The sequence below is a fragment of the Haemaphysalis longicornis genome, unplaced genomic scaffold (genome assembly GCF_048455015.1).
Source record: "Haemaphysalis longicornis isolate Haplotype H1 unplaced genomic scaffold, Haemaphysalis longicornis Haplotype H1 scaffold_5, whole genome shotgun sequence".
Taxonomy (NCBI): Eukaryota; Metazoa; Arthropoda; class Arachnida; order Ixodida; family Ixodidae; genus Haemaphysalis; species Haemaphysalis longicornis.
In genome coordinates this window covers 169,066,297-169,093,028 of record NW_027526385.1, presented here as the reverse complement: position 1 = coordinate 169,093,028, position 26,732 = coordinate 169,066,297, and the positions used below count along the sequence as shown (strand labels likewise).

Genomic DNA, 26,732 nt, shown 5'->3' with positions numbered 1-26,732 from the left:
GCGGAAATAGGGCAAATAATTACCCAAGTTTCTGATGCGAAGACATTTTGTAGGTGCTTCTTCATCAGAAAACAAAAAAATTGAATGTTCAGCGGCAATATAAGGAAACTTGTGCACTTTATACGATTAAGGATGCCTAACCTTAAAACAACAAAAATCCACCGGGACTAAACACATGATATTAGCGCCAATAAACGCTACAGGAGGAAGAGGTACAGGAAAGGTGCTACTCCGGGTCCTCTATCTTCTGTTCTATTTATTTCAACGATTTATGATGTTGTAATGACAAACGTGCCCAGCAGTAAATTCCTGAAAAGCTTCCAGACGTCGCTGGTCCCTTCTTCATGGTCTTTTCTAAATGTACCTTTAGTGTTGTGATATTACGAATACATGTACCAATACCTGCAATTGCACGGCATGCAACTAGCACGACCAAGACGGTTTCCAAGTAACAAGAATATTTTAGTTTGTATACGCATAAACATACAATAACCGCATTCAAATAAAGTGAAGCACTAAGACAATTTCATTACTCAAAAAATCTCAATCGATATCACCTTAAGTATTTTGCAATGTTACTTGGTATACATCTTTAAAACGAGGGAACGACGAGGTGATTGGCGAGAATTTCACTGTAAACTCTCAATGAGTTTAAAAAACCAATACTTATTTATTTATAATATTCGTAACATAGAAACAAAACAACATAATCGTGTAATGTGTTCCTTCTAGAGGAGTTCCAGATCAAAATTTTAAGCCCAAAGTTTAGACGTAAAGTAACTGAAGCAAAAAGAAGGTAATTTTCGCAAAGCGAAGAGAGTGAAGTTTTCCAGTTTGTTCAGCTGGAAGGGTGCCCCGGTAAATTTCGTCTACAAAACCCAAATCGTGTTCTCTCTGCTACCTTCTCTGATTGAGCAAGCTTGCTAGCTGACACGACCAAGACAAAACTTCCGACGACAAACTCCGCCATGGAATTTTTCTGCGTGTAATGATGATTTTGATTGTAGGTATGTGAGTTTTAAAAAATTCTGTACACATTTTTTTTAAATACAGTAAATGACTGTGCTTTGTTTTGGGGTAAAGTACAGTTTACGCTTCGCGCAATGGCTCTTGAAAAATTTCAAGCCTACAGTTTTTGCTCTTGAGTGAGGCACTTTGTACTGCATTGTGACGTGGAGCTTTGCTGATAATTATGTCGCAGCTCGCAATGACGCGTAAAACGACTCCAGTGAAGGAACTGACCAAAAAGGGTTGCAAGTAGACTTCATCTTAATAAAATGCATATTTTCGCATTTCAAGAAGAATCTCGCGGCTTTTTGGCAGTGGTTGTGTGTAACTGGAGGTCAGAGAGCCGTTTCATTAACAGTTTTTAAGATTGTACTTAGCGGGAAAGGATAAGATCCGTGCCAGGCGAGATTCTTTATCACACGAAGTTGCAACGCCCGGTTTCGTGTTCTCTTTTCCGGTTACTCTCTCTTGCGGCAATACCACTACTGCAGATAAGAAAATGGCCCGCACGCTCAGAATTCACTATAAATACCAGCGCCACAAGGGCAAGGAGGTGGCCACCGTGCACAATGAACGTTCTGTTGTTCATCGCTGTCGCTCTACAAGTAGGAGGTAAGACGTCCTACTTCGCAATTGTCTTCAATATTCCGTGACTGTTCTGCTTTGAAGGTTTTCCTAAATGAGATTTAGTTGCACATACGGTAGTATGAATATAATTTACCAAAGCCGGAGCTTCAAAGTTTATATAGTAACTATGCCTAGCCTCAGTAGTGGGAGAGTTTTTTTTCGGCTTTTCGTATTATATCATTTTGGATGATTTTTACTAGCAGAAAGAGTCGGCCAACACGATTTCCGTGCTGTGTAAGGGTGGATTATGCACTAAACATTATTCCGCATTATATATTGGTTCAGATGTTAGTCATAAACAGTGTTGAACAAAACGGCGTTGCTGGAACTAGTTCCTTTTTGGAGGAACGGAGGATCGCCAGTGTTCCATTAAGGGTCGGTGGAACTGTAACGGTAACTCGTTAGGTTTATGAAGGAACGGCAGGAACGACGTTACTTCTGCGAATGTTACATCGCTAAATTTTGGCTGTTTTTGATCCCAAGGCTCGAGTACAAAAATCCACAAGTCGCTACTGTGTTTTTGTTGCTTAAAGCTGGCCAATTTGCCCGCCCTTCCGCGGAACTTGCTTCCTCGAGGGTCAAAGGCAGAAGAATAACCACGCGTGGTGCCGAAGCTTCTGCTTGCTTTCATGCCGCTTGAGCTTACGCGGTGTTCAAAGGGTGAATAGCGCAGCCGCGAGAATGCTTTTTACCTTTCATCGTTGGTCTGGCGAGGCCGGGATGCGCGTCTGGCCGACGGAATTTTTCCCTTCTGGGAAAAGGTTACCTAAGTCCGAGCGGCGCTGCAGGTATCTTTCGGAACCACGGTATGTGTATATTGTCGGCGGTAATTATCGCATCTGTGCGCGCGAGGCGCAGGTGCGTTGTTGTCGGGAGAGTTTCGCTCGCCGTGAGGTCATTGGAAGGGACACCGGCTATCAATAGAACAGGGCGCGCCGCAGAGTCTCGGGATGTACTGCTCCAAGATACACAATACGCGCGCAGTTCGTCACGGCGGGGTATGCCGCCGATCTGGCGGGAATCGGTAGACGGGAGTGCCAGATCCTTTAGTATTGCACGCGACGTGTTGACAAAGGACAGGAATTTCGTAATTTTTGGGCCTAATTTTGTCGCGTGCCGCATGGACAATTACCTGAGAGGGGCCACCCGATGGTCGACTGCCAGCGTGAGTTGCTTATTGAGAGCGTTTGTGAAAATCCTCGCCCCAAGTTTTTGTAGATTTGTTTTGTTTTTTCGTTTTCTCGCGTGCCCAATGACATGCCCGTCTGTATTTAAGCGTGTTTCTGCGTGGAATAATAGTTAGTTGCAACTCTGATTGATAATTGATTTGCAAGGTTTAACGCACCGACGCAACGCCGGCGATGCAGGACACGGTAGTGCGGTGCTCGGGATTGATTTTGACCACCTTGGGATCTTTAACGTACGCCAAAATCTCACACACACGGGTGTTTTTGCTTTTCGCCTCCATCAGAAAAGCGGCCGCCTGGGCAGGGAATCGAACCCGCTTCCTCGTGATAAGCAGCACAAGGCCGCGGGCCCCGCTAAGAAGCACCTCTGAGCCACCGCGGCGGTTAGTTGCAAATCTGCACCGGTCGTTGTGTACTTCTCTCTGCGTTGTGTCTTTCTTAGCGCAGCTAACATTTTTTGATAATATTAATATTATTTCCTTTATTTTCTATCTTTGAAGATGGGGGAGGCAAGGAAAAAAAAGTTTCCCGTCATTCTCGCCCGACCACCCCGATTTCATGAGAAAAGAGAGAAGGGGCGCCAGCTCTGCTGTTTCTCCAACCTTGCGCCCCCAGTGCACGGTGCGCAGATTTTTACTGCTAAGCAGTATGTGCCTAACCACCCAGTTTTCATTCCACTGAAGCCGCTTTACTCGGCGCCACTCCTGGCCTTTTCCTAGCCACCGCCGACGCCTCTTTCAGAGCTGTTATTTCCGTCGCCACAACCCATGCCTCTTGCACAAGTTTCACAATCGGCTGGCAATGGCGGTAGCGCCGTTATCAGATGATTGCGCAGAAGTGCGAATGAGCATAAACGAGTCGGTCGTTTGTAGAAAGCATTTGTGGTTTGCAAACGAGGTCCACGGGGAAGCGATGCAGAAACTTCCCCCTCGCGAGGGGCACGATCAAATGCAGAGCATTTCCGGGGGCGCACGACGTTAAGTAGTTTGCGTTACGTTAATGTTGTTGCATTTGTGGCAACTGCTGGCGAGAGGGCGCAGCGATGAGTGCGTTCCAGCCTCGCCGACAACCGCCTTTATCACGCCACGATCGCGCCACGCGCGCGCGATGCTGACGTCCCGATCACGCCACAGAATCTCCGCGACGCGCGCGCCCCCACCTGTTGGGTGCGAACCGACCGCGGAGAGAGAGCGCGATGCGAGCGGAGAGTAGGCGAGGAGGAGCGCGGCTGACGAGAGAGCGTGGCGGTGAGTGCGTTCCAGCGTCGCCGACACCAGCCTTTATCACGCCACGATCGCGCCGAGAGGGCGCACCTGCGAGCGATGCGGACTACTACGGACGCCAAGAACGGGAACGGGTGACATCGGGAGTTAAAGAAATGCTCTGCATTTAAAACCTGTACAGTCGGTAAAACGCTTGTCTATAACAGCGATTTCAACTTCAACCAGCTTCATCTGAAAACTGCCGAAACGTACTCGTTCCAAACATGTCGGAGGCAAAAGCGAAGGGCTAAGACTTCAGAATTCCGCAGTAGTTTTATTCAAATCCCGCTCCGGCGGGGCAGGATAGGGCTGAGAGTACGAAAGCTGTGTTATAGACAAGCCTTTTACAGGCTGTACATTCATACACGGCCGGACCAGAGCGGAGGCGCGCTATGTGTTGATACCAACGCGCTCGCGCACGCTGCCGCTCCAGCCCGACCGTGAATCAGTTTGACTTGCTCTCGCCACCAACCACCAACCAATTCGCCAATGTGCACCAACCCACCCAGGAACGAGTCCGTCTAAAGTACTTACGTGCCTCGGCTATTGATGTGAATGTCACCTAAAATAGAGATGCACTTTTTTTTTAAAAGGTAATTTGGTTTCGTTTTAAAACAGTCATAGGTTAAAGATAATCGGACGCATTCCCGTTCTCATCTTTCGATTCGGCGAGTTTGTATTCGCCACTGCTGTCATTATCGAACGGCATTTTCGTGCCATGTAGATTCGCATGGTCAAAGCGAATGCCATTTATAGATAATGTCGTTCGCGTTGAATTGCAATAAACCTATGTATTGTTCCTTTCGACGTGGTTTCTTACGCAAAAATAATTATGTTCGTGCGTATAAGTAACTTTTATTTGCACATCTGAAGCGCAGTAACCTTACTGCGCGTTTGTGAGACTGAAGTGGAAACTGCCATAGCTGTTGCACCTATAGTAGATGAACACGAAAGTCGCAGTTAGACATGTCTGCAGTCTGTGCGGTGCTCACTGAAAAAAATTGTCCAGGAGCGTTTCTTTGGATTTTGTTTGTCTCCAGATTATCTGCTGCCGGTGGCGTTCATATTCGTATAATATACGTAGTGCGATGGGTGTTTTAAATTTCACTTTATTTCGCCACAGGTATACTCATCACCATATTTTAATTTTAAAAAATGAAATGTAAAATTAATGAAACGACACGTTTCAATGTTCGAAGTTAACTGGAACGCGTGCCTCTCGCAATAAAAGAACTTGTAACGATAACTCGTTTCAAAATTGGGAAGGAACGACGAACGAGCTTTCGTTCCTGTTTTAGAGGAACGTGTAAAAGACTGGTCTTAAGGAGCACCGATGATATACACGCACCTGACACTTGATGAACAAACCTAAGTCAACGAGTACTATTTTATAGCTTGATGTTCGGAGGGTTCGCAAAAGGTCCCAGACAAAGTGCGCGAACGAAGCTTACAACAACTAATTTTCCGGCTGCTCCGAGCCAACACTTGCGTAAACATTTGTCATGTAAGAAATTTGTTTGACAGCGTACCTTACGCTAGCGTTAGAATGTCCCTCAATTTTTTATTGCGATCCTCAAAAAATCTTTTCGGAACGTAAGATGGAAGAAAGAACACCAATGGCTGATTTGCGCGATACTGCTGTGGCACAGTTTTTTTTTAAAGCATTGAAGGTATCTTCTCACTGGTGCACGATGTCCAACGGTGGGTCATTCTGACTCCAAAAGTACTTAGTTTGGGAGATCAACTCATAAAACGTTTGTACTAGTGCGGGCCATAGCCATTTGCCATTTGGGGATTGCCATTTGGGGAATTGACATTTGGGGATTATCACTGATGTTGAGATTTCTGTTTGTTTCATGTATCATATTTAACGTTTTAGTTGAATCCCATATTTCTTTGCACATACATCTGAATATCATCACCAGCCTGTCTACGCCCACTGCAGGGCAAAGGCCTCTCCCATTATTCTCCAATTACCTCGGTCCTGTGCCAACTGTGACCAATTTATCCCCGCAAACTTCTTGATCTCATCTGCCCATCTAACTTTCTGCCGCCCCCTGCAGCGGCATCTGAATATACAACTCTTCAAATTCTGTAAACTGTAAAGATAAGTTGCAAGAACCTATTCCCTACAGCCATGCGGATAAATGGAGAGACATTCCAAATATACTCATATATCTATAGTATATTTACAAGGTATTTTTCAGCTTCATCGACTTGTGAAGTGCATTATTGCTGTCACCAAAACACATGACGTGTAAATGCTCATTCTATTTTTGTATTCGCAGTCATGAACTCCGAAGCACAAAATGAAGGAAGCCAACTTTCCTGGAAAGACGTAACTGCTATCGCAAGCTACACATCTAAACCCCACTCTCTTAGGAGAGTAACACGAGGTAAGTTTTCCCTAACTTTTTACCGGTGATTTTTGTGTGTAGTGAAAACTTCTGATATTGATTTGGTTAGTGGGGTTTACCGCGTCCAACCTACACCTAACAACTCGGGCTCCGTGGAGGGCTACGGGTTAAATCTGGCCACCTATAGGTCCAAAATGCGCGCATAAATCTGGACACACGGGAGTTTTGTTTTCATTTCGCCTCTATCGTAAGGGCAGCCAGTGTGGCTGATATTTAAACAGCGTTCTTAGTCTGAACCGCACATTGCCTTAGTGACTGAGCCATTTCAGAAAGTACTGTACAATAAACACCCTTATTTTTCAGGAAAATGCCAAAGTTGCTGTCGGCGAGTTAACGTGGTTAATTCTTCATAGCCTTTTTTTGTGAAGAACAGAATTCTTACACTGGGCACTAAATTCCTCTCACGAAAATAGCAGCAGCCTGTGACCAAAATAGCAAAGAAAGAAAGCATTGAGTTACAGCGACAATATCGCCTTCTTGATGTACTGACTCTTTTTTTTACTATTTTACTATCCAGACATTTCGCACGAAAACACAAAGATATAGTAGCCGCATTCGACCACAGATGCTTTTCTACAATTATGAAGCTATTATTCAATTCTCATACAACAAGAGAACCGAAAACTCAGTGCTACTCTTTGCACTCTGGTAAGAAAAGTCGCACCGAGAATGAGTTCAATATTTCGGCCTTTGTGTCGTCATTTGACGAAACCAGAGAAAATATTGTCTAGCCCCTGGAGAACAAAACGAAAACAGCTGGTTTTCTGTGGAAGGGTTTTTCAACCATGCCTCTTGCGGAACACATCACCTCTGTTGCGCTCTAGCGGAGATATACGATATAAACAGAAGCAGCTCCTGTTGACGCAAGGTATGACTACGGGGCGGGTGAAGAAATATAAATATCGTTTTGTAAAAATGCCTGTAATGTGTATGTACTTGCAATAGCAGCTTAATTTTATTAGTACAAGCCCAGGGTGTCCTACCTTTTCGGGATGAAAAAAATCTTCCATTGTACCTGTAATAAATCTTTTACCTGGGTAATTACCTAATTCATCTTCATGCCTTTAAAACATTTACTCTACCAGCGTAATTCTTTAAATTCTGCGCTTTGGAAGTCGACAAGTTTATAAAAGTAAGGTGAATAACAATTTCCATTCGAAATACAACTTCCAGGGCTAAAACAGGTTCATTCAAGTCCGGAATGCTTTTTAACCTTGCGGAAAGCGGGAACTTCTGTAGGTACATAATGCTGGGTATCAGGGTAATTTTCATGTAGTTTATCCCACCGCGAGAGCGCTAGCTCTCCTGTTTTCTGAACTCCGGCCCGGCGTGAAAAGCCAACCTGAACAAAGAAATGCCCAGTAAGCAAGAAATACAAAAACGCGTCTTTTTCGCCGGCGGAAACGTTTTTTGGCACCGCGCTGTCCAGGCTCTTTTGCTGAGCGTAGTTAGAGGATATGTGTGGGTTGGTAAACTAAAACATGGGAGAGTTGTGAACACTTGTTGGTGATGTAGCCACGAGTTATGTATTACACGAGTCAAACAAAATATTCATTGCCCCTTCACGTCCTCCAACCTAAACTTCGTATTGTATATCTGAATAAGTTTCTTTTGGGTTACAAGCCATTATAATCTATACCGTTTTGTTAGCCATGTGATAACGATGAAGTGCCAGTAAAGCCATATATTTTAACCACAAAAATTCCGCCCACCTCCCCGCGAGGGGAACACTGAGTAGATGCGACGCATCGTGGGGTTCACTTGGTGTTTCCGTTGGATTGATTCTGAAATCGCGTTAAACGTGTCGGGAACGCCTATGATTATTATGTTTTATGATTGATATTATGTTTTATTGGCCAATCTTGGTCAATCCCCCTAAGTGATATGCTTGGGCTTCGCTGTCGAAACAACCTTTACTTCATCATTGTTGCTGTAAGTGGGAGCTTCTTTTTTTTATTGCAAGTGTTAATCATTGCCCCATCATGCGTTCTATCAGTAGCCTCTTGACGTAGTTTGAATAAGTCAAGGATATAAGGCGCGTTCGTAGCATTTGATTCTGTCTAGGTTTTGTGGCGCAGCGGGAAGAGTACCTTGTACCTAGCGTTCCGCCCACAGGGTCGTGGGATCGAAACCGGGTGCCGCTAACTATTTGTTTTATACTTTAGAGGGAGGGGTGTGGACGGACAAAAATGCCGTACGGAGGGACAAGGCGAGTGAATGAGATGCAGTCGCATCTAAAATGGGATGGTTAAAGTAATCACGAATTCGTAAACGGTTAACCATTATACACGCCACTACAAATTCGGCATACGAAGAATGAAACTCAGAGGACAACTTAGCATTTGTCTTGACCAGCGAGTCGAAGCTGTTTAAGTTTTTTGTTCAGTTTTTAAGGCGACGGTTCTAAATACCCCATCCTGGGAAAAACGGCCGTTGGTGTGCGGTAGAAAAAACAACGGTTGCAGTGTAGGAGGTATTAAATAACAAAACGTGTGATGCGTAAGGCTTTCCGTTCTTGTCCCCATAGCAGCGGACCGGCGCTTTACTGGCCCTGTTATGCCAGAAATTTGCCATCCCAAAAGCAAGAACCCTTGTTATTATTTTCTAGTCAAGAGATGGCGGCTTAAAAGACGGGCCTGGAGTGAAGTGGTTTCAGCCGCTTATAGGCCAGTTTTGTAATATTCACCAAACTCTGAATACGGATTATAAATGCTTATGAATATTGCGTGGCGATTGTAGCAAAGCTCCACATAAGCCGCACGGCACCCAGATTCTTGGGTGTCTGTGGTGTGGCTCCCGCCGCGAGGCGGAGGAAAGGAGGCAAAAAAAGTCTGGGCAAAACCCGGTGTAGATGAAAAAATGGTAAAAATAATTTGCGCCAAAGGGAAAAGAAACGAAAGCGATGAAAGCGGCGCAAACACGATGTACAGTAAAGAAGTATCGCCAGCGTTTTGCCATTAATGCACCTATTGACAACTTAGGTGCCTCAAGAATTTTAACAGGTGGTATTCTGTGTTTGGTTACTAAAATGCAAAACATTTGGTCTGTCTGTCTGTCTGTCTGTCTGTCTGTCTGTCTGTCTGTCTGTCTGTCTGTCTGTCTGTCTGTCTGTCTGTCTGTCTGTCCGTCCGTCTGTCCGTCCGTCCGTCCGTCCGTCCGTTAGTCGCTCCATTCAGCTTCACAACCCGTAGTTAACAACAACTCTTAGGTAAACGTTATTTCTTGAGAAAGCCATCAAAAATGAGCGCCAAGTTAGGAACACTTTTATATGGCTTGGTAGCCTATAAGCAGCTTTAAAGAACACAAAGAAGGACTTGATGTTGCAGGCTCAGATGGCAGCACCGATTTATGGCACACTCTCTAAACAGGAGAAGCAAGACAACGTGGCTGTTTTACCAACTAGTTTTCGTACAAATGTCATGACGTGTTGGTGAGGGGTTAATTTTTCTCCCTGCTTGACCGACTCGAATCACAACGGTGGTCACACGTCAAAGACGACGGCGGGGTAACGCTACGAGCGCATCATTACTTCAGGAGGGAGACCCAACGTAACCGATACCTCTTCATCAGAAGCCACGTGAACGAACATTACCACTGGCGTTTGTCCAACGAGCGTATGCCCTGGCCGCGGCTTCAAAAAAATACTATCGTTGAAAGAACTTCCTAGACGAATTGAACGGGTGGGTTCACTTCATTCGTTCACTCCCCTCTTTGCAAGATTCATCTGTGTAATTAGGACCCTGTGATTTCCGGCTCTAGGAATGCGATATCCGTGTGATATGCTAGTGATATGCATACTGGTTAAATAAATCATGTATATATATATATATATATATATATATATATATATATATATATATATATATATATATATATATATATATATATATATATATATATATATATATATATATATATATATATATATTTATAATGTATATATTTGTACAGACATAACATAAGGGTTGGCAGTTAAGAAGACCTGGGAAAACAAAGTGGAGGATGTGTTAGGTCATTGAAACACATAAAGAATCTGAAAAGAAAAAAAAGTGGAGAAAAAATGCCCGCCAGGTGGGATCCGAACGCACGACCTTCAGAATACCGGTCTGTTGCGATGACCACTACGCTACCGGTGGGCGATTTTCCCCTCCCCTTTCTGCGGTATTTATGTCAATGTAATTTTTTCCTGTGCTTGGGGGTGGTAGCCAGCGCCACTCCGACTTCTCGGGGTGAAGGCGACCATCGTTTTTATCCCCGGGCCGTGACTCAAGTGTCTAGGACATGTCGAGAGTGATCAAGCAGCGTTGAACCCTTTTAAGCTCCCTATGGCGCCAAGACTGCCAGAACAGAGGCCCTGGCTATGCATGTAGCGAATCAGAATAGAAAACGAAGAGCTCGTAGAAATGACACAGAAATAAGGGTTGGCAGTCAAGACCTCGGAATGCAAAAGGAAGGATGTGGTAGGTCATTGAAACAGATAAAAAATTTGAAAAGAAATGAAGAAAGCGGAGAAAAAAGCTTGCCAGGTGGGATCCGAACCCACGACCTCCAGAATACCAGCCTGGTGCGATGACAACTACGTTCCCGGCGGGGCGATTTCCTCCTCCACTTCCTTGGGTATTTATGTTCATTTGTTTTTGTTTTCCTGCGCTTGGGGGTGGTAGCAAGCGCCCCTTTCGACATCTCGGGGTGAAGGGGACCCGGGCCGTGACTCAAGCGTCTACGACATGTCGAGAGTGGTCGACAAGCGTTGAACCCTCTTAATCTCTCTATGGGACCAAGACTGCCAGAACAAAGGCCCTCGCTATGTACAGGTCCCACAGAAGTGAACAGAGCACGGGAGCTGTGGCCGAACTGCATCGCTGCGCCGCGTATGGGCGCCGACGGGAACCATGGAGCACCGGTCAGAGTGTGTTCGCACTTACCCCTCGGCCCTATTTGATATGTTTAATCGCCGCTCTGCTGACGTGTCATGCTAGGCGAGACGGTCTTCGTAAGGCAGCGCTGGGGAATAGAGGGGCGCTGGTTGCATTGGCGCTCGCAGGCATCAGCGGCGAGCGAATCCGCTGCTCATGCGCCGGCGTGTGCCCGCAAACCTGCCTTGTTGCGCGCTGTTAAGGGCGGTATAAAATTGTAGGCCTATGCGGTTTGGCATAGCATGTCATTGCGATATAATTAATTGTAAGCTGGCGACAACATTGCCAAGTACAATATAGAAAGCACATTCACAGACATTTCCGTTGTTCGGAAAAAAACCTCGCTTACGAGATTTCTTCTTTAATGTTGGGTTTGTCCCAAGTATTGCTGCCGGTAGGTCCAGGTCTGTTCTGAAGAAAGGGAAATAAAAAAATTCCCTGCGGTGGAAATTCCGTATTAGAAAAAACCATAAAGAATAGGTGCAATCGTTGCCTGCTATTACAGCGGGCCTCAAAGGGCGCATATTTTGTTGTCGCATTAAAACCAACGATGTTATTTTTTACGAGCACCATTTATTAGTTAAAAAAGTGTTCAAGATTTAAATTAAACTCCGCATTGATCTGAAAGATGGCTTCACTGCATTACCTCAATGTTCTGCAAAAAAGCGCCGTCAAGGCCTCAAAATGACCGATGACGCGTATAGTCGTCATGACCGATGGCGACTATACTCCTAATTGGTTAATTTGGTACAAAATTCTATGACGGCTATCCTTGTCAACGGGAGCGAAAGGGTTAATGCGACAACAAAATATGCGCCCTAGTAGGCCCGCTGTAATAGCAGGCAACGATTGTACCTATTCTTTATGGTTTTTTTGTAACACAGAATTTCCACCGCATAGACATTTTTTTATTTCCCTTTCTTCAGAACAGACCTGGACTGACCGGCAGCAATAACTTGGGACAAACCCAACATTAAAGAAGAAATCTCGTAAGCGAGATTTTTTTTCAAACAACGAAATGTCTGCGAATGTGCTTTCTATATTGTGCGTGGCAATTTTGTTGCCGGATTACAAATTATTATATCGCAGTGACAGGCTATGCCAAACCGCAGTGGTCTAAAATTTTATACCGCCCTTTACAGCGCGCAACAAGGCACGTTTGTGGGCGCACGCAGCTCCGTCAGCTCATGAGCAGCGGATTCGGTCGCCGCTGATGCCTGCGAGCGCCAATACAACCAGCGCCCCTCTATAGCCCAGCGCTGCCTTACGAAGACCGTCTCGCCGAGCATGACACGTCAGCAGAGCGGCGATTAAACATATCAGATAGGGCGGCGGGGGCAGTGCGAACACACTCTTTGACCGGCGCTCCATGGTTCGAGTCGGCGCCCATACGTGGCGCAGCGATTCAGTTCGGCCACCGCTCCCGTGCTCCGTTTACTTCTGCGCGGCCCTGTACGTAGCGAATCAGAATAGGAAATGAGGAGCTCGTTGAAAATAAGACAAATAAGGGTTGGCAGACAAGAAAATCTCGGAAAGCAGAGTGGAGGATGTGGTAGTTTATTGAAACAGATAAAGAATTCGGAAAGAAAGTGGATAAAAAATGCCCGCCAGGTGGGATCCGAGCCCACGACCTTCAGAATACTGGTCTGGTAATAAGACCACTTTCGCTACCGGCGGATTCATTTTCCCCTGACTTTCTGGGGTATTTATGTTCAGGTGTTTTTGTTTTCCTGCGCTTGGGGGTGGTAGGAAGAGTCACTCGGGCTACTCGGGGTGAAGGGGACTTTCTTTTTAGCTCCCGGGCCGTGACTGGAGTGTCTATGACATGTCGAGAGTTGTCGACCTGCGTTGAACCCTCTTAAGCTCCGTATGGCACCAACACTGCCAGAACAGAGGCCCTCGTTATGCATGTAGTGAATCAGATAAGGAAATGAGGGGCTCATTGAAAATAAGACAGAAATAAGGGTTGGCAGTCAAGAAAACTTCAGGGAGCAAAGGGGGGAATGTGGTAGGTCATACAAACAGATGCAGAATTTTTTGAGTCAAAATAGAGTGGTGAAAAAGTGCCTGCCGGGTAGAATTCGTACCCACAACATCCAGAATTTCGGTCTGGTGCGATGACCACTACACTACCGGCGGGGTTTTCACCACCACTTTCTCGGCTATTTATGTTAAGGTAGTTTTTTTTTTGCTGCAATTGGGGGTGGTAGCCAGCTCCACGCGGACTACTCGGGGTGAAGGGGACCTTCTTTTTACCCCCTGGCAGTGACTCGAGTGTCTACGACATGTCGAGAGTGGTCGACAAGCGTTTAACCAAGACTGCCACAACAGAGGCCCTCGCTATGCATGTAGCGAATCACAAATGTAAAATTAGGGGCTCGGTGAATTTGGACAGAATAAGGGTTGTCAGTCAAAAAAACCTCTGAAAGCAAAAGGGGGAATGCGGTAGGTCAAAGCAACAGATGAGGAATTTGTTTGAGTCAGAAAGAAAGTGGTGAAAAAATGCCCGCGGGTGGGTTCCGAACCCCCGACCTCCAGAATACCGGTCTGGTGTGAGGACCACTACGCTACCGGCGGGGCTGTTTCCCCACCACTTTATGGGTTATTTATGTGAAGTATTTTTTGTTTCCTGCAATTGGGGGTGGTAGCCAGCGCCACTGGGACTAGTCGGGGTGAAGGGGACCTTTTTTGTAACCCCTGGTCGTGACGCGAGTGTCTACGACATGTCGAGAGTGGTCGACCAGCGTTGAACCCTCTTAAACTACCTTTGGCACCACGACTGCCAGAACAGAGGCCCTTGCTATGCATGTAGCGAATCAGAAATGGCAAATGAGGGGCTCGGTGAATTAGGACAGGATAACGGTTGGCAGTCAAGAAAGCCTCGGAAAGGAAAGGGGGGAATGCGGTAGGTCAGAGATACAGATGAAGAATTTTTTGAGTCAGAAAGAAAGTGGTGAAAAAATGCCCGCCGGGTGGGATCCGAACCCGGTATGTCGTAGACAGTCGAGTTACGGCCCAAAGGATAAAAAGAAAGTCCCCTTCACCGCGAGAACTCGGAGGGGCGCTGCCTACTACCTCAAAGCACAGGAAAAAATTCATCATCATCATCAGCAGCAGCCCCTCTACACACTCTGCAGGGCAAAGGCCTCTCCCATCATTCTCCAATTACTCTGGTCCTGTGCGCACTGCGACCAATATATCCTCGCAAACCTCTTGATCTCATCGGCACATCTAACTTTCTGCCGCCCCCTGCAAAACTTGCCTTCTTTAGGGATGTTTTCCGAACAACCGGCCTCATATGGGCTCCTGCTTTAACATCTGTTTTTGGCTGCCAAATAGCTAAATCACCCCTAACGTTGCTTTATACAGCTCGGTAAGGCCACCATGAACGTGCCGGTACCACCCAAGACGACGTGCGGTCTACCATTTGCCAAAATCGCCACTGAAGCCTCAGCCACGCTGACGGCCGCGGCTAGACCTACCACCGCCTAGCCGGGTTGCCGTCACCTCGGCGCCGGGGATACCGGACGCCGACTCGCCAACCACTCTCCAACATGCAAGCTAAGCAACTTCCAGCCGCTCAACCAACCACCACAGGTGCAGCGTCCGAAGACTCAATGAATTTTGACCAGCTAAGTGGCAGAACACTGCCACGAGACGACCCGTGGCAACAAATACTACGAAAACGGCATGACCTGAAACACCGCAAGCAGCCCTCGACAAGTAAGCAGCCATTTACCCTGCGCATGGCGCTAGCTCCCCGACTTCCCGAGACTGACTATAAAGTCATATTTCGCCCACGCTCGGGACTCGGAATCTCTGACTGGCCCGATCGGCAAATCACCCAAAGCATCCAACGCGCAAGTCGCATTCCTGAGCATGTCTTCTTAGCGCAAGTGACGCTTCAACCACAAGCTGCCCAAAATCGTATCGTTGCCAGCACGCCAGACGAGGCCTGCGTCGAAGCTCTGCGAAGCGTCATTACACTACAGCTCGGCGCCGCAACGTACGAAGTTGTGGCGTATCTAAAAAACATCTCGGGAACGGTTCGCGGCGTTATTCACGGCATCGATCAAGGCACTATGCAAGATCAACTGCACACTATTATCACTACCACGTGGCCACGCATCATCAGCGCCCGCATGCTAGGAGCCTCAAGCTCCGCAGTCATCACCTTTGACGGTCTGCACGTACCCTTCTACGTTAAGGCGTACGGAATTCTGACGCGATGCCGCCCTTACCGGCAAACCATCCAATGTTGCTCCGTGTGTGGGGAACTCGGAAGCCGTCAAGATATCTGTCCGAATCCTGACACACCAATCTGCGCGCAGTGCCACGTGAAGAATCCCGCCGCCGACCACGAGTGCGTGCCGACGTGTAAACTCTGCGGACTTGACCACCCGACAGCTAGCCGAGACTGCCGCAAGAAGTGGCGGCCACCAGCACCTCCTATCCGGGTCCGGGAATGAGGCCTCACATCGCCCGCAACAGCAGGCTACTCTTCGACCCACCAGCAGCGGGGAAGCCCCAGGGACTCCACAACCACTGCACCCAGTCTCCCCGCACGTGAGCTGGTCGGCAGTCGTCGCTGTACCACCCACTGCTTCAGATCAATTCCCACCCTTCCCTGAATGTACCAAGTCCCCACCCACCCCTCCCACTGACCCCCAATATGCTAAACTCGAACAGGAAAACGCCCAACTCCGCGAGAAACTCGCCGAAAACACTAAGAAATTCGCGCTCCTCGAAGAGCACATAGCTCAGCTCCGTGCAAAAATTCCACTGACAACACAACCGCCCCAAGACATAATACAAACCACTCCAACAACTGAAAGCGCCCCCATTCCAGCGGTTGTTTCACCCCAAGAAATCATACCAACCAATCCAACAAGTGAAAGCGCCCCCCTTAGAGCTGTCGTTTCACCCATGATTGAGGACCTCAAACGCTACATCCACTAACTTGTTTCTGACCTGAACGTGAAAATTCAAGCGTTGACACACGCGTTGCCGCACTCGAAATTACCCAGAGAAAAAAGCGCGTTGCCGCACTGGAAATTACAAAGAGAAAAAAAAACGCAAAAAACCCAAATAAGGCGCTCGCCCACATCCCACCGGGAGAACAGTACCGCTCAAAGATGACGGGGACACCCCCTTCCTCTCCGCCTAAAGTCGCCACCCCACCGACCACCCTCGTATGGCAATAGAATTGTCGCTCATACCGTAGCAAGAAATCATCCCTCCTTCATTTCACTCAACAACACCGACCCGATATCATCGCTCTACAAGAAGCAGACACCACCAACGTCACCCTGAGAGATTATACCACATACACTACAGACACCCTTGCCCGCACCGCCATCGTCGTACGCCCCGATCAAACGGCCCAATAACACACCCTCCCCACCAGCATCGATTACACCTTCGTGGTGGTCATCCCCCGAAAAAAGACACACTCAGGTCTATTTGTCCTGAATATCTACAGCCCACCCGCTGCTCTCCTGTCAGAAATTGACAAGCTCTTCCGAGAAGTAAAACGGCGCACTAAGGGACATAAATTATTAATACTAGCGGATTTTAATGCCCATCACATGATGTGGGGCTACCATCGAAACGATCGAAAAGGCATTCAATTCATGACGCAATTCAACAGCATCGTCTTCATTTATGCAACAACCCAGACACATGCACGCGCATTGGAAACAGCGTCTCCCGCGATACTTCACCCGACCTAACCCTTACTTTCAACATCAAGAATGACGAATGAACGTGCCTAGACGAAACACTAGGAAGCGACCATCACATTATAGAACTCCGAATCGCTCATCACAAAAACGCCAGGCAAAGAATTGGTACAGCCAGACTTACTGATTGGAAGGCCTTCAGAGAAGACTCGCCTACTGATTCAACCCAAAATATCGAGGATTGGGCCGCTGAGATTATCACGACATTCGCCAAGCACACAAGAGAGCTTCCTCTTACCGAAGACAATCCGGCCATAAACAATCACCTCAAGAACTTATGGGACGCCAGAAACGGCCTTCTGAAGAGATGGAAAAGGCGCAAGACCAACCGGAAACTACGCACTCGTATAGCCTTACTCACACAAGAAGCAGAAGAATATGCTCGACAACTAAGCCAGCAAAATTGGAACAAATTCTAAAATACGCTCCAGGGAACCCTGGACACCCCGAGAACTTGGCAAGTTCTCCGTTCCCTCATGGGCTCCAAAGAATCAAAAGCCACGACTGCGCACAAGCCTATAATATTAATCCACAACCACCCCGGAACAGATGAAGACCTGCTGCAAGAGCTGCAGAAATCATTCGAAGCTCAGCCCACAACACAGGTACAGAAGCCACTGCAGTACACCGGTCAACCGAACCAAGAACTGGATACGCCTTTCACCATTCAGGAAATTGAAGCCGCGATACACGGCCTAACAAGGAACACCACTCCTGGACAGGATAAGATCCCCAACAAACTTCTGCGCAATCTGGACCCCATCGCCCTTGAAAATCTGCTCGCATATATGAATGAACACTGGATGAAAGGAACTCTCCCGCCACAGTGGAAACATGCTGATATCACGGTGTTTCCCAAGCCCGGAAAACCCCTCACACTCAAAAACCTCCGTCCCATTTCTCTCACATCGTGCGTGGGCAAACTCCTTGAGCATATGGTTAATAATCGTCTCGCCCAATACATAGAGGACAATAACTACTTCCCAACCACCATGTATGGATTTCGGCCCTATCTCTCTACCCAAGACATCCTGCTGCAGCTTAAAGAAGACATACTATTGAAACTCTCAAACAATCACAAATATTCTATTGTCGCACTTGATATAAAAGGGGCATTCGACAATGTCACGCACCAAGCTATCCTACAAGGGCTAGCTACTACCAACTGCGGGCCCAGACTTCACAACTACGTCGCGGCATTTCTTAGCAACCGAACCGCTACTGTACGCATCGGCCATCTGCGATCCGACACTTTTTCAGCAATTCCCCGAGGAACACCTCAAGGCTCGGTTATTTCACCCCTACTCTTTAACCTTGCCATGAAGGACCTCCCACCCCTGCTCCAAGATATTGCGCATCTCCGACACGCTTTCTATGCGGACGACCTCCCGCTATGGACACCCACTGAATCAATCGGAGATCAGGAAGGGGCACTTCAAATGGCAATTGACACCGCCCAACGATATCTCCAATCCAGAGGACTGGAGTGCGCCCCCGAAAAGTCTGGTTTACTAACGCTCCGCAAGAGATCTACCCGCAAGACCGCACACAGTATACCAGAACCAGAATTATACATAAATAATCACCCTGTCCCTAATGTCCCTTACCTTCGGATATTGGGCCTCATTATACCTAGAGATGGATCTGGCTTACAAGCCCTACCACCATTACAGCGTACACTCCACCAGTTAATGCACATCATCCGCCGCGTCTCCAATCGTCGCTTCGGACTTCGTGAACACGACACCCTACGCATGGTGCAAGCCATTCTCATCAGCAGGATAGCGTATGGCACGCCATACCTGGCCCTGAGACCACAAGAAATACGGAAACTCGACGCCACCGTACGCCAGGCCTACAAGACCGCTATTGGGCTCCCAATCAGCGCGCCAACAAAAAAACTTTTGCAGCTAGGGGTCCGCAACACCTGGCAGGAAATACAAGAGGCGCACCACGCATCTCAGATACGCCGACTACAGATAACGCCCACGGGAAGAGCAACACTTCTCCGTCTACACTACAACGTCCCACGACGAGAAGATGAGAAAATTCGAATCCCAGCAGACATTCGGCAACACATCCGCGTAGCCCCTATACCCCGAAATATGCACCCGGTTTTCAACAAACAGCGGCGCACTGCACGAGCTCGCTTGATTCATAAGGACAATCACCATTTACCATGCACTCGGTACACAGATGCATCGCCGTACCCTCATCAGAAAGCACATGCAGCCTGTGTCGTTAGCACGCAAGGCACAGAACTCGCAGCGGCGACCGTTTTCACCACTTCTATCGAGACTGCTGAGGAGTGTGCCATCGCCCTTGCCGCTACAACAGGCGAGGAATTTTTTACAGTTATAACCGATTCACAGACCGCCTGCAGAAACTTTCTCATTGGCCGCATCTCTCAACCAGCACTGCACCTTACACGCCAACTTAAAAGACTACCAGAAATTAACATCATCTGGTCACCCGGCCACCAGTCCCTCGAAGGAAAGGAGGCGGCACACGCCGCTGCCCGTGCTCATACACACCGGGCCGTTACCTCAGAGGGAGAAAACAACGACCGAAGCGCCTCAAAGCCAGCACCAATCCATACATACACCGAAATCTTATCCCACTACAAAAACGACCGCCGTCGCTTCCCGCCACCTCATGCACAACTAACACGCGACGAAGAAACCACTTTCCGGCGCCTCCAAAACAATTCGTATCCCCATACCACCCTACTGAACGCTATGTACCCCACCCAATACCCTGCCACCTGTAACTTTTGCCCTGTTGCTGGCACCCTATACCACATGGTATGGAAGTGCCAACGGACACCCACTCTAACCCCAAATCCCAACCCTACCTATGAGCAGTGGGTGGAGCAGCTGACCAGCTCCGAGCTCTCGGATCAGCGCCGAGTGGTGGAACGGCCCGGACGGCCAGCCAGCTCCAAGGCATCTTGGAATAAGGATGCCTCTCACTGGGTGGAGGCCCTAAGAACATCCTCCTGCTCATTACTAAAATAAATGTTTGTCTCTCTCTCTCTTTAGGGATCCACTCTGTTACCCTTAATGACCAACGGTTATTTTGCCTTCGCATTACATGCCCTGCCCTCGTCCATTTCTTCTTCTTAATCTCTACTAATATATCCTTAACACGCGTTTTTTTTCCTGACCCACGCCGTTCTGTTTTTGTCCCTTAATGTTACACCTATCATTTTACGCTCCATTGCCCGCTCAGTCATTCTCAATTCAAGTTGAACCCTCTTAGTAAGCCTCCAAGTTTCTGCCCACAAGATAGTACCTGTAAGATGCTGCTGTCATTCACTTTCTTCTCCAGCGACAATGGTGGGCTGCCATTCATTATCTGAGAATGTCTGCCGTATGCACCCCACCCCATTCTGATCCTTCGAAATATCTCTGCCTCATGATTGGGATCTGGGGTCACAACTTGGCCTACGTAGATATATTCGCTTACCACTTCCACTACCTGGCCCCAAATCCCAAACTGCTGTGCTGTCCCGAGGTTATTGATCATTACTTTAGTTTTCTGCATATTATTTTCAGGCACACGTGGGCCCACGGCCCATGCGGAAAGCATGCTTTGCAATTCGTCCCCCGATTTACTTAGCAAGGCAACGTCATCAGCAAATCGGAGGTTACTGAGGTATTCTCCATTCCCTTTGGGTGCTAAGAAAAAAAGTACAGTGACATAAATACCCCAGAAAGTGGCGGAGAAAACAGCCCCGCCGGTAGCATAGCGGTCATCGCACCATAGCGGTATCATGGAGGTGGTGGGTTCGAATCCCACCCGGTAGGCATTTATTCGCCATTTTCTTTAAATCTTTTGTAATACTTTATCTGTTTCAATGACTAATCACATTCCCCCCTTTGCTTTTCGAGGTTTGCTTTGCTTTTCGAGGGTTTGGCAGCTGAATAGTATCATAACTTAGAGTCACGACGAAAAACATAACAATATTTAATACAACATTTCGGCTGGAAACCAGCCTTTTCAAGTGAGGTACAAAGGTTGAATACAGGGTATATGTAGGCTCGCAGGGAGCGCTGTGAGCACGTGGACGCAGTATTTCAAAAGTGTACAAGAAGGAAATACAGCAACAAACAAGTGGAAAGAAACGTACTGCACGACTGGGTGCGCAAGTAATCCGTCTCAATACAGTCAAACCCGTTTATAGCGAACTTCGATATATCCAATAGTTTGATATAGCCGTACCCGCTTATAACGAACTTATTGTTAAGAGTTCGCCATCCGTGGGAGCCACCCCCCCCTCCTAACTCCCCCTGCCCCGCATGCAGAAACGAACACAGTATATTAGCAATTACCATACACAAAATAATGCATTTATTGCAAATAATAAAGCTACTTTCCGACTTAACTGCCTACTTTGCAAAAAAGCGGTGATGTTTGTTTTCACTTTTGTTTTGGCAGCTTCAACTAGCATAGCATTCTCTGAACGAAACATTGTTTGTACCAGTTCGAGTCCGCGTCCTCCAAAATCTAAAAAAGCACTGGCGGAGCACATCGACTGCCGAAAGCGCTTCACTCCGTACGAGGCGCAATATCTCAGTCGCGGCTCTTGCTCCGTGGCCGTGGCTAATCCACATCTCAATCGCCGCTTCGAGACCATGCATTTCGGCAGCCATTCTAGGCTCGCAGAATTCGATATATCGGATGTGAACTTCATTATAAGGAATATTTTCCCCATGTATTTCTGTAACTGAAATATTTTTGTTCAATATATAGCATAATTCGCTCTATCCGGGTTCGTTATAGCCGGGTTTGACTGTATACAACACGGCGAAAAGCAAAAGCGAGGTACTTAGGAAGCGTGTTTCCTTCAGCCACCGCCCACCCACGCACAGCAATATTAGGAAAAGTAAACAAATAAGGAATGGATACTGGGAATCTCACTCCAAAGGAGCGGAAACAACCTGCCTCATAAGGCGGAAGCGTAGAATCGACTATTAGTCACCCAGACACTGGGGACGCAAAATGGCAGAAGGCGACGTTGAAGTTCAAGAATGCAGGCGGGAGGTTTATCGAGGGGCCGTGTCCTCAAAGGAAAATGCCGTCGCTTCCCGAGGAGACCAGATAATGGCCACAAATGGCTTATCCGCGGCCCGGGTCCCGGGCACAAGGTGGATAATGACGACCCCTCGATGGGCGCCGACGCCGACAGAGGTGTGCGTGAGCCACCCAAGAAGAGCGGAGGTTGTGCGAGGATTTTGAGAAATGACACACAAGGCAGGAAATAAACAAAAAAAAAACAGCACACAGAAAAAAGCAGTTGAACGAGCCCCCGGCTCATGACATGAAATGGATAGATACAACAAATTGTTAGCTTACATTTGATATTTTTGCAAGTAACAAGAGTTTGCACATTATAAAAACAGTAAAAGAAAGATGTGACGCACGTAAGAGAACAAGTCTCCAGTGATAAAAAAAAACACTTTGTAGCTAGTCATCAATGGCAGTATAAATTCGCACACAGCATTCTTTAAACAAACTGACAAACGAAAGAATACACGTGTACAAATCGTAGAACATGGGAACCATAGCAGTGAACAAAAATAGCTTGCATAGTGACATTTCGGGCAAAAGAGCAATGAAGCATACGGAGAAAATTGGGCATTCACAACACTAGACCGAATAGTGCTTGAAAAGTGTAATGATGGGATACAGCAAGATTTCGTGCAGGAGAAGCATTAAAGCATACGGAAAAGTAACCTGCTGACAACGATGAACCATTCAACGGTTGAGAAGTGGTAACGTGCGATACGTGCCGCTACAAGGTCTAGGTTTGAAGGCACGACAGCCTTCCCTGAGACTCATTGAGACCCCTTGTGAGAGTATTATATTTGTGGATCAGATAAGATTCGCAGGCTTCTATGTCGAAATGGGTTTTAAATCCTGATTGGAGCACTGTGGCCTTAAATTGGTCGAACGGGTGTTTGAAAGAGTTGATATGTTTTGAAAGGGGGAGACAAGGTTTTGTTTTTCATCGGATCTGTGATAATTGATGCGAGTTCTAAAAGAATTTTCAGTCTGTCCAATATATTGTGCACCACAATCACCACATTCTAGGAGGTAAACTATATTTGAAGTGTGAAAAATTAAAGTTGCTCCTGATCTGCATGCAAAAGTCAGATTCCCTGCTCTGAGCGCTTGTTGTTGGTGTCATCATTAGACACAATTTGCACCGGGGTTTTCCACATGGTGTCGACCCTGTGAAACTAGTTTCTCTTGATCGAGATGATGTTACAAAGTCTCTGATGTTTCTTGCCGGGCGATACACCACGCGTGATTCGTCTGGAATGACGTGCTTCATTCTTTCACTCTGGAGCAATGTTGTTGTGGTGTCTTCTTCAAATTTCATTGACGTTTGGCCCAGATACCGAATACTTCAGAATCAGATTGGTTTGTGACCTCGAAGTGGATGTTTTATTGCCACTAATAAAGCTAGAACGCTCCTGTTCTGATGCCTTCCTGATTGAATCTTCAAAGAGTTGTAGTGGGTATTTTTGTCGTGCGAGGTCAATGCGGAGCTGATCACAATTAGAAGCGGAGTCATTTTGGTTAGAGCAAATTCTGCGGAAGCGTAGGGCTTGGCTGTAGGGAATGGCCGTTTTGCAGTGTCTCACATGGCTGCTGTGAAAGTTCAAGTATTGGTGTAGGTCGGTGGGTTTTCTGTACACCGAAGTATCCAGTCTGTGTCCGTTAGTTATTATCTACACGTCAAGGAAATTTATTGTAGAAGTTGAATACTCATGTCAGAATGAGATATCACTGTGAGCACTGTTGAAATCGGATATTAATTGATTCAGGGCTTCCTCACCATGAGACAAAACCAAGAAAATGTCGTCGATGTACCGCTTGTAAAACAGTGGTTTTAAAGGGAAGTTCTCCAAGAACTGTGTCTCAATGGTTCCCATGAATATGTTTGCATATTTTGGGCCTATTTTTGCCCCCATACATGTGCCACTTATTTGGACGTAGTGTTCGTTATTGAATTCAAAATTGTTGAATTGAAGTAATAAAGTTAATAGTTTGGCCAAAGTGTTGCTGTCAATAGGTTTTTCCCCTTGTAAATTTTCATAGGCTCTTATGACGGATTCTATTCCACCGGCGTGAGGTATGTTTGTATACAAAGAGGCTACATCTAATGTTACAAGGAAGGAGTCATCCGGTATCGTGAGGTCTTTTGTTTCACTTAAAAAATGAGTAGTATCCTTTGTGTACGAATTCAACGTGGGCGGAATTTCCTTTATAATGTTGTCGACATAGCTATAAATGTTCTCGGTCACGGTTCCTATGCCAGAGACTATGGGCCTGCCCGGAGTGTTGAATTTGTGAATTTCGGGAAGGAGGTAAAAACGTCCTAGCGTGCAGTGCAATGGAATAATAGCTCGCACAGTTTTTTTGTCTATCAGTTTTTCATCCCTAAGTTCAATTATGGTACTGCGGACTCGTTCTTTGTATTCTAATGTCAGATCGGCCTCAAGAGGCTGGCAGAAAGACGTGCCACCTAATTTCCTTTGCGCTTCAGTGTTATAATCCGTTTGGTTTATGACAACAATGGCTCCTCCCTTGTCAGCGGGCTTTATATTGATGTCAGAGCGGGTGCTAAGGATTTCTAGTGCCCTCTCTTCCTTTCCTGTGAGATTCGGTCGGTAGGAGGTGCGCTTTCTATATTCCGCTATGACATCTTTTTGAACCGCCTTGATGTACGTATTCATATACTTGTCACGTTGTGGTGGTGGCGTCCAATGGTTAACTGATGGAAGGCTCGGGCCTGTGTTATCATCTCTGGGGACATCATGATAGAACTCTTTTAACCGGAGTGAGCGTGAGAAATTTTCTAGATCCTTTGTACTTCACTTTGTACTTCACTTGAAAAAGGCTGGTTCCCAGCCGAAACGTCGTATAAATATTGTTATGTTTTTCGTGGTGACTCTAATTTATATATATATATATATATATATATATATATTTATATATATATATATATATAGCCTGGAAACACAAAAACTCACACAGAGCGCAAACAAATAAGGAAGTCCTCTTCCTGAAACGTCAGTACACTTTTATTTTTATTTTTATTGTTTTTCTCGTGTGTCTGTGTCTCTACTAACCTTATATATTATGAACGGTACCCAACCACCTTTATAAATTAAGTAAATACACCGCTTTATCTATTATTCTTAAATTCCCGAATAATTTTGTGTTTTGTGACGTCTGCGATGACGTATTCCGGGCACGCACTCAACTACCGTAATTATGCGGGCTACGGCTGCAGCCACTGGAGGAACACCTTATTTGCTTTCAGTCCTCCTAGATGGCGCACCATAATTCTCGGGACCGCCTGCCACCCTCGGTATGCTTGAACCGGTATTGTAGCTGTATAAAGTATTTTAGGTATATAGTACTAGTTTCCTGGAACATTGGGTAAGCTAGAAAAACATAGTGACATAAGACAATGTCGGTTATTCTAGTTGGACAGTGTAAGCTCAACGCGGCAACCGGCTGCGCACCTATAATCAGCTAAGTTCTCGCAGTACGTACTGGTGCTTGAATTTTTATTTGTTCGTTCGTAATTTTAATGGTTATCTCCACAATTAAAACTGCTATTTAAAGGATATGCATCACTTTTAAACGCAAATATCTTGTTATGCAAGCTGATAACCCCTGTTTACATTTGTTTGGGTTTTGGGACCGCTGTTAATCCAACAGCGCCCAATATACACCACAGGCTCTGGTGCGGGAAATGAGATAGTGGGTGTATGTTATTCTAACGAGGCAATCTTTTGAAAAAAAAAAAAACCTGCATTTTGTCTCCCCGGCCCCTTCAAGTGCGGAGCCTTTCAGGGGTCCCGCTTGTCATCTAGTTTCCTCCGTGGTCACGTTATCTAACCACTATTGTCACGCGGCGTCACGCACTCAAACGGAGGCTTCAAAGAGATCGCTGTTTCCACTGGCCGGGATAGAACCTGTATGCCTCGGGCTTTGCAACATATGAAAATCCCTTTCCGCCAGAGACACACGATAGTCTTATGTAAACAGTTGGGCGTGATCTTTGGGCTTCGCCGTTGCAACCAAGGCTGCCATTGCCAGACCGAAAGTAAATGTTCAGTATTATAAATGCGAAACTATGATGCATATAAGCATTACTTACCCCAAAAGAATGAAAACTCAATGCAGTACCTCTTGATATGCCATTTCAGGGAAGGAGGCGCCTTTTCTTTACTACTTTCGCTATTTCCGCCAAGCTGCTACTTAAAATGGTGAAGAGAGGGAACAAAATCTCTTCTAAGAAATAACTGCTACGCATTTCACAGCTTTCACGCTGAGTGAAACTGCTTTAATTTTTGCAAAAACTTCGTATTTTTGTGATGCATTTGCTTTACGTTTGAGCGAACAGAAAATACAACATAGCTTGGTGAATCTATTAAGACGAACATGAAAAAAACGCACAGGCGGCTAATTATTCAACTAAAAGCCTAGTAATCAGTTGTGAGACTTGCAAGTGTACATTGCGAAGTGGTGCATTCACTTCAGTACACGC

The 26,732-nt window shown here is 46.5% G+C and overlaps 1 protein-coding gene across 1 annotated transcript in view; it reads left to right on the top strand.

Moving 5' to 3' along the window:
• The first annotated feature begins 1,519 nt into the window (after window positions 1-1,519).
• LOC144138817 (uncharacterized) overlaps window positions 1,520-26,732 on the top strand; it is a 238,162-nt gene continuing 212,949 nt past the window's right edge. The window contains exons 1-2 of the mRNA XM_077671294.1: window positions 1,520-1,620; window positions 6,373-6,480. Of these exons, the coding sequence (XP_077527420.1) occupies window positions 1,578-1,620; window positions 6,373-6,480 (151 nt within the window). The 5' untranslated portion in view covers window positions 1,520-1,577. The remainder of the gene's footprint in view (window positions 1,621-6,372; window positions 6,481-26,732) is intronic.